Here is a 9,003-nt window from a genome sequence, read left to right on the forward strand (position 1 = left end):
ACTGTGGCCAGTTTGGATAGGTTTTGGATAAGTTTGGCACAAGTCGTGTGAATAAAATATAGATTTTCCTACAAATGTGTGGTGATGATGTGTGACAAATTGTTACTTATGACCTATAAGTGGTAATGCATTTAGAAAGAAAGTTGCTACCCCAAAAAACACTGCTAGTTACACTATTGCCATTTTGGATAAGTTTCAGATTAGTTTAGGTTAGGTTTTGGATAGGAAAAGCTCCCAGTTGCACCATTTGCTCTTTCCTCCGTAAAACCTGTTGGGCTGCATCAAATGATATGAAATTGGGCACACATGTAGAAAACAAGTTTGGGAACCAGATTTTTTAAATTGGACCTATTCCATCATGTAGTTTTTGAAATATTTACAAAAATCCAAGACACAAAGACAGATTTTGTATTTTTCCAGCTGTTTTTGTTATATTCGCATGTCCATAAATTATACACAGGTTATTCATTTCGTTATTGAACTTCCTACAATCAATTGTAAAGGGGTCAACTTTGATTTTAGGTATCAGGCATGTATCTGTGACTTTTATATCTGAAGTTATAAGGTAATTATTCCAAAGAGGGAAGAAATGCCCCCCATGCAAGGGGCCCCTGGTGCACTCCATAGGGTTAAAGAATTTATGCTTCCCCTCGAACCGCATTGTCCAAACCTCAGACAGGGGACCAAATTTCCTTACCAGCTGAGGATAATGTTCCACAAAGTGATGTTTTGGCCTTAAACGAAACTCTGGAAATGTTGACTGCAGTAAGCGCCTGTGCTCTGCTATCTTACAGTCCAGAAAGTTAAGTGTCTCTTCTGTATGCTTTGGTGCTACAGCTAGCTCAGTAATATCTTTGAGCAGCATGAGAATTTCCCAAGTGTTGTCACCCTCAGGGACACAGTGACCAATGAGAAATGGAAGGAGCCTTATGAGACACCAGTTCTCATGGCCATTTCCACCAATGGTCCTATTACTGGAAAATCCCTTTCCAATAACCTGAGGTCGATCTGTTTTGTCACTAAATGAGTACTTAAAACACCTGATGGCCTGATTCAGCATATCTAGGGTAAAATAAGTCTTGCCTATCAGGTCTGTAAGGCACAGGGACAATTCAACTGGAACAATACCTTCCAAAATATCATGCAAGATGTAAGGAGGGTACAACAACAACAACAACAAATTTATTTTTGTATAGCGCATTATCACAACATTACATTGTCCCAAAGCGCTTTACAGCATCCCCACCCAAAGCCCCCAGTGAGTAAGCCATAGGCGACAGTGGCAAGGAAAAACTCCCTAGAAGGAAGAAACCTTGGGAGGGACCAGACTCAAAGGGGGAGCCCATCCTCCAGGGGCCGGCAGGGAGAGTCAAATACAGTTTAGTCTGAAACACAAACGGGGAGCAGGGGGGAGATGACAAGCCGGTGCCAACACTTCCTCCAATCGCCAGGCAGCCAGAAGGCAGGGAGCGGGTCATACAAGGAAGATGACACTGGCAGAACGGCGAGCTGGATGCACGGTCGTCATTGGCAGTGGCGACGTCACATGTTGCAGGGTGTGCTGGACATCTTGATAGATTGAAAGCTCCAGGTAGCACAACCCAGGAGAAGGTGGTGGAAATAAATGCAATTAGTCAAAGTAAGGGAGACTATAGGCAGTGCTAAAAGTTAGATGAGTGCAATATGAAGTGCCCGCATGGGTGCCCGCATGGGTACCCGCTGACCACATGAAAGTGCTCAAGATTCTCAGTTAAAGGACATGCTCCTTTCACACCATAAGCTCGAGTCATTCCAGGGTCCTCTCTGATATCCTGCACCTGCCTGTCATGGGACTCTTTGTCTCGGAGTTGAAAGAAACCAGAACATACCTCTTGTTGTTGAGTGTCTCTACTGCTTGCCAAACAGAATCTGCAGAACTTGTCGACAGTAAAACTCTCCAGGAAACCTGCAAGAGAGTGGGCAGCAAGATTGTCAGCTGCAACATACAAGACTGTACCTTTCACACTTGCACCTAGTTGCTCCAGGTAAACACCATTCTGCTCCAATAATTTTAGATCATAGATCAGAGGTTGGAAAACTTTTGCATAACCACACTCCTTGACTGTGGAGGTATTGCACAGTAGAGCAAGTTGGATAGAGCTGAGGGTTGACCGATATTTTGAAGGTATGTTTGCAATAACCCAGTATACTGCACACATCTTGTGTTTAAGCTTTGATGTTCCAAGAGGATTGGCGACTTCAAAGTCATCAATGTAAAGTACAAGAGCAATTGTGAACTCATCTTTTGCAAGACATGGATTTTCAGTAAAGTATTGCCCATCAGCATATGATCTGAATTCCTGAGGGACATGTACTTCTCCTGACATAGCTTTGTCTAAAACATCAGTTTTGTTAAGCAACTTCTGTAGCATAGGAACAATGGGAACATATGCAAGAGTTTTTTTGCCTTTCTCCACAACATATTCAATTGGATTTACCAGTGGAAACTCTCTACGCACATAGGCTGCTCTTTTTTTGGCAGTTCCTAAAGGTCCATCTTTGGAACAATGTGTCATCATGTTACTTTCTGACAAAGCACTGATAATCTCTTTAATAACAGTCTCATCCATGTCAGCACAATATTTGTTTAATATGCCCCTGACTTTGTGTTGTACAAGTGGTTGTGAGAGCTTATTGATTTGACAGAGCTGCTCTATCACATCTTGCACTGCACTCTCTGGTATGTGCAAAACAGTGTGCATCTTTAGTAGTAAAGATGCCAAGTTGTGCTCAAGCTGTTTTTCTAAATTGTGCAGATCACATTCAGTTACCTCATTCAACTCTTCTGTGTCCTCAATATAATCAGCATCTGACATCTGCTCTTGTGAAGCATTACTGTCATGGCTTATAATATTGTCACCAACAATTTCTGATTTAAACCTCTTTGAGATCTGTTGTTTGTGTACTTTACTCTTGTGTGCTTTGAAGGTGGAGTAAACACTGCTTTCAAAATTACAGTCTTCATAAGGGCATCTGACTTTATGATTTACTTTTAGATGTACACGATGCAGGTGAGTGAAAAAGTCACTCTCTGAACAAGACTCTGTAAATCCACACGACAGACAACTAAACTTAGTTGGTATATCTGTACTTTGTTGCTGATCGGGAGTTTTTGTGTGAATGCGGGACAGGTGAACTTTTAGTGCATTTAATGATTTAAACAAGGAAAAGGCTCGGTTCTGGTATAACCTCCGTGTTTTAGCCTGTAATGCTTAAATAATTGTGCTCTTTTTTCACAGCTAAAAGGACAATACTTGCACTTCCAAACCATTATTTAATCGGTGTCTTTAGACTTAACTCTAAGAATTTCTCTTTATTTTCCCTGCAAATGAGCAAACATTAACAACATTTACCTCATGAAACCTAACAGACTGGAAAAGTCTGAACACTGACATCACATTTATTATTTTGCTAGTTTACGGCGAATTAGCTTTAATATAGGGCATTTTAAGTCACATACACATCTTAAGATACATATTCGCTTATGTTGTCTTAAAGGAACTTACCAGATTATACAATAGGCCGTGGTAAACCGCGTAAAACAGCCGCGTAAAACTCCCGCTATTTTCTTGAGAAAAAACACCGCTTGCAGCCGGCCAGGTGAAAGCCTAAAGGGAGTTTGTTTGTACCGCACGCGATCAGCAACTAGCGTAAGAAAGTGATCTAGCATTAGGTATCGATTAGTTGTGGATAAAAATAAGCCAACGAACCGGTAAATGTAAAAAAATTGTTTCCACCGCTGCCCCAAAACCCCTTCCTCCCCACAGTTAGCTAAATATACATTACACAGCCAGGTAAATTAGCCACTGTCTAGAAATGTCCGTCGAAATGGCGAAAGTTTAAATGAAGTTTTTACAACTGAGGGAGTTAAACTCACCTTCCAGTTCCTCGCCAGCAGTGCTTGAATCCACACAACCGTAACAACGACAGAAAACTTCGACTCAGTGCGTGGCTGAAATCAGTTTTGGACTGTTTTTGTTTTGTATTATATGTCTGTGTAAGAGCAGGCTGCAATATAGACTGTTGAAATAAGGAAAACACACACACACTGATACCTTGAGCAACTGCTCATTACTCTGTTAATAGACAGTTGTCACAATTGGGAAGAAGAGGTGTGGTCTGTTCAATAACTTTTCAATTTAAGCTTATTGTACTTCAAATTATTTGCACATTGGACTATGCCAACAAATTAGTAGAATATACTTAAAATTATGAAGTGATATCATCAAACTTTTTTTTTTTTTAGTATATAATGCTTTAATATGTAAGTAGAAACTAAATCCGGGCTAACAGTGTACTGGAAGCACCACTTCCTTGTAGTTTTGCAACAATATCTGCACACATGTTTTTCCCATGACCTGGTGAAAAACCAGACCCACTGTTCTCAAGATTCTCAGTATCTAATACAGACTCATCACATAAAGTACATGGTGTCTCTGATGTATTGTCTTTGGAAGATAAATGTCTATTTTCATTCACAGTGCTTTCAGGGATGTACTGGGATGGATGACTAGTGTCTAAATGTTTTCTAAATCCAGAATAAGTGCTAAATTGTTTTATACATGTTTCTTGTCCACAAATTAACTTGAATTTTACAGAGGGATAAAAGGCATGCTCAAACCTTAAATGTGAAATTAGTGACTGATTAGATGTATATAATGCTTTGCATTTAAAACAAGATGGCATACTCAGCTGCTTTACAAATATTAATCATTCAGTAGTTTAGCGCGAAGCTCTTTTACTCTTGGGGACTCTCTTGTCTTGCCTACATCAATTTTGTAGATGGTTGTTTGAATGAAAGTGTAGAAGTTTAAGAGTGCATTGTCATATGTTAAATTAAAAAGCTCGTCGAAAGCACTAAGGGAACCAACCACCTGACAGGGGATGAGATTTTTGTCAAGGACTACATAAAAGTTGTCAATCTGGTCTTGGCTTCTTCCTACAGCAAGGAGGTATGGCTGCCGTCCTTCTCTTTGCTGAACATGTTCATCAATGCTGTTGCAAAACTATAAAGAAACAAGGAAGCATTACATGAATCAACTAGGCCTACTAAGAACATGGGATCTACAAAAACAGTTTACACACATCATTACCTTATGATACACAACAAGGCGATCAGCAGCATCAGCAGCACTGATTTTGGCAGCTCTCTTGCCTCCCGGTTGAGGTGGAAGGAGATGAACGAGCAAAAGCAGAGTGGCCAAGTTACTGTCCCATTCTGACAATAACAAAGATGAATTAATGAATTAGCCTTAACCCATCATATACATTTGTTGCTACACAGGTCTTATAACTAAAAATACTAAAATCTTTGTTTCTGATATAATAAGGTAATAGTATATGGAAATACAACTTACTGCAATGGTCTTCACCGATTGTCTGTTTTCCTGCTGATGAGATGAGGGAATGCACAGCAGGAGTTAAAGTCAAGCCCATGGCTTCCTCAATGATTCCTGGCTTGAATACAGTGTCCCACTTTTCCAGCAATTTATTAGCCGTTTCAGGATTGAAGAGGAGTCTGAAGTCTTGGTTAACCTTTAAAACACCAAAAACATGCATATCAGGACCATTGGTTAATTTCACATTATTATTTTCACATTATGCCAATCACTGGATAAACCTACCAGTCCTTTGGTGTCTAAAAACCGGGGAAATATTTTCAGAATATCCATGGTTTTATCTGGGTCATGGACAAGTCCATGTCTGTGATGGAACGTTTCCTTCATCTTAAAGAAGATCTGACCTTCTTCAGAGGTATGGCAAAGCAAGGCAATGGCCTCTCTCACTGCGTCTTCATCAAGGTGCTCTTCAGGGTTGATGGATCTCTTCAAGCAAGGTCCACCCAGGTCAGAGCTAGCTGCATCACCCTTAGCAGCACGATGAGATGTATTCCTCTGCACTGTCTTTAGTCGCCAGGCAAGGTAGCCAGTTCCGCTGTCAACATCATTGAAATGCTCCTGCACAATTAAGAAATAAAAGATTCACTTATCACTGTGATCACAGTAAAAGCAAAATACACGACAGAGTTCAAAAACAAGTACACTCACATAGCCTTTCTTTGAGTATGGATCTCGCAATGCTGGGAAAAGTATCACAATACCAAGGGCATACTGCTCTCTTTGGTTCCGTGTAGGAATCCGCCTTAAAATGATTGAAAGGATTTCAAAAGAAAGGTGTGTTTAGCCAGTATTTTTAAGATCAACAGCTGGTACATCCCAAATACTGCCTGACTGCATAATTATGCAAAGTATAGGGAATATTAAGGTTAAATTGAGATCAAATAACATAGGGGAAAAATAAATGGACTTACCCATGCATCTCTACCATGTGTCCAACCAGTATGTTGACAAGAACACGCCTTGTTTCACTTGTCAGAGTGTTTTTGGATCTGTAATCAGCAAGTACGGCATCGCCACCGGCTTTGTGGTTTAAGGCAGCAAGGACAACCTTCAAAACAACTCAAATACATGAGTCCTGAATTCAGTATTTAAATTCAGTAAAACTGATTAGATGTGATTAACAATATAGACTTTAAGTAACTTATACAAAGGTAGAGAGAGACCAATGTTTTAACTAAAGGGCACATGATATGACCGTATGGCAAAATATGACAATGCTAACAAATAGAGCAAGACAATGACATTTATGTTTTGATGCTGTAGGATTACAAAAAATGCAAATGCAATTGCAATGCAGAAATAAAATTAAAAACCTCTTTGGCGGCAGTTGCCGGATCTTCTAACTTTTTGGACCTCTTGGCCGGACGCTCTGGTGTTTGGTCTAAGTCACTTGATGAACGGCTAGATATGGACAAAGTATCAGTGCAGGAGCTGCTTCCTGGAGGTAACATCTCCAATTCTGGAAGGAAAAATAAGCATTCTAAGAGATGAGGATATGACAAAATAAAAGAGAAGAGAACCAAACCTACCAGTATTGTTGTCTCTGACTGTTAACATCATGTCAGGTTTTGCCTTAAGTAATTCATGCAAAATGTCCTCCTCAATCTCTGTGTCAGTGTCATCATAAATACGAAGAGCTGTCCCTGAAGGCAGTCCAAATTTATTGTGAACTAAAAATGAAGAATGAAAATTACTCCAAGCATGAAAAAAGCACTACAGCAAAGAACTCAAATCAGATATGAAACTTACCTTTATTTATGAAGTCCACATATGTAAATCCATCTTGAAGCTTGATGAATTTTTTGGAGTTCCAAAACTGAACTTTAACAAGCATGTCTTACACCTGAATGAGAAACAGTAAAAATCGCACAAAAGGAGCAAGTTTATTTTAAACTTGTGTTTAAAATAAATAATGTGTATGCACAACATTAAAAAACTCTTTAGAGCTTTGTGGATTCGTTTTGTGAAAAAGGTGAGGCTGATCTTGTAACAACGCGCCTTGTAGGAGCGTGCAGAAAGAAAAGCGGATAATGGCGACGTTATCTACATTAATGAATCGCGCTTACCGCGATTCACACCGACAGTCCTGTTTAATAATGTAGTATTTTTATTGCGTCATGTGATGATTACAGTCTATAGTTTATCAGCATTTGGAATGAACAATGGTATCGAAGATTTCTGTTTTAACTTATATTAAGTTATATAAACGGCTCTTGCACAGACGTTCGCAACCAGCACACAGGACTTCCAACCGGTCAGTCTGCCACTGTACCGAACCATGTCACGCTAAAAGGTTTTAAGTGTATGCCAGTTAAATGTATTACTCGTAACACATTCGTTAAAATGGAACCCCGGTTTTTACCCTGTTTTCATGTCTGCTTCAGCGGTGTTGGCTAGAGAAATGTACTTAGCCAAGCTATAAAAGAAGCCACGAAAACGTTCTAGATATAAAATAAAGACTCGTACAAGTACTGGAATTGTAATACTATTAATTAATGTTGGATTACTTGCGTCATTTAAGTTATGGTGAAAACGGGTCGAAAAAAATTCATGACAACATATATGAAGCTGATATAAAAATGAACAGTACGTGTTCTATATTTTAATACATTTACCTCGTGTGTTCTTCAGAATCGTAAAATGGCGCCAAAAAGAGAAATACGTTAACAATTAAGTATTTAAACTAGGAAGGTAATACTGTTAAAACAATTAACATGCATCAAATTTCACAACAAACTGTACATACTTATTCATGAAAGCAAAAACCAATCGACATATGAATTCTTTACCTCTGTAATTTCACAAGCCTCAGAACTTGTCTTGACTTGTCTGTCCCCGCCTCATGAATGGGAGGAGTTTCAATTAACTAATTCTAGCCAGTGTTTTCTGATTGGAACACTATAAAACAGGGGTCGGCAATTAAGTTTGGCCTCGGGCCAGATTTTTTCCAAGCCATTACATGGCGGGCCACAACCAAAACAATGGCTAATTTGTTGGATGTCTGGCCTGTTTGAAAGAAGTGTTTTAATTTTCACAATAATATGACGCCTATGTCCGTTGTTTGAGTGACAACTTGTGTTTTAGAGACTATTGGAATTTCAGCACCAGACGCTGTCCGCTGACGTCATTTGTTTTTGCATGTTGAGCGTTCGCTCTGCACCTCGCTGATGCGCTTATTCACCCTCGTATCCAGATATAACAAATAAGAATTTAGATCGATTGAAATATTTCTGTTCTGAAAAATGAGGTTTCCAAATAAAGAGCTTTTTTGAGACTGTCAGTCTGATTTTTAAAAAAATATCATTTATTTATTTTCATTCTCTAGTTCAAACCAGAGCATGTGAGCGGAGCGGAGCGGTGAGAATTTCCGCTCCTCGCTCACGAGGCTGTTGGCTCCGCCCGCTCCTCCGCTCGAATTAGCACTAAGCCGCTCCGCTCAACACCGCTCCTAGCTCCACTAAAATGTCCTCCCGCTCCAGTCAAATCGCTCCACGCTCGCTCCAATTTAAAAGAGGAACAAATAATCTGCATGCCTAACAAATGTCACCTTAAACCGAAGCCTTAT

General features: G+C 39.6%; 1 protein-coding gene and 1 long non-coding RNA gene across 2 annotated transcripts; both read right to left on the minus strand.

Moving 5' to 3' along the window:
* Positions 1-1,168: 1,168 nt before the first annotated feature.
* Positions 1,169-5,442, minus strand: LOC140593573 (uncharacterized). The gene is made up of 4 exons (XR_011993971.1): positions 5,397-5,442; positions 5,133-5,257; positions 4,914-5,045; positions 1,169-1,945 (listed from the first exon to the last, which is right to left on the minus strand). It is a non-coding gene; the product is annotated as an uncharacterized lncRNA (long non-coding RNA).
* A 24-nt stretch (positions 5,443-5,466) lies between these two features.
* LOC140577717 (uncharacterized) lies at positions 5,467-8,262 on the minus strand (the record flags this gene model as incomplete). Its single annotated transcript, XM_072698006.1, has 8 exons — positions 8,054-8,262; positions 7,188-7,281; positions 6,968-7,081; positions 6,752-6,897; positions 6,350-6,486; positions 6,087-6,180; positions 5,664-5,996; positions 5,467-5,574 (listed from the first exon to the last, which is right to left on the minus strand). Coding segments are annotated over exons 2-8 (1,017 nt in total), but the record flags the coding sequence as incomplete, so codon positions are not given.
* Between the last annotated feature and the right edge of the window lie 741 nt (positions 8,263-9,003).

Source organism: Paramormyrops kingsleyae, chromosome 12 (assembly GCF_048594095.1).
Source record: "Paramormyrops kingsleyae isolate MSU_618 chromosome 12, PKINGS_0.4, whole genome shotgun sequence".
Classification (NCBI taxonomy): Eukaryota; Metazoa; Chordata; class Actinopteri; order Osteoglossiformes; family Mormyridae; genus Paramormyrops; species Paramormyrops kingsleyae.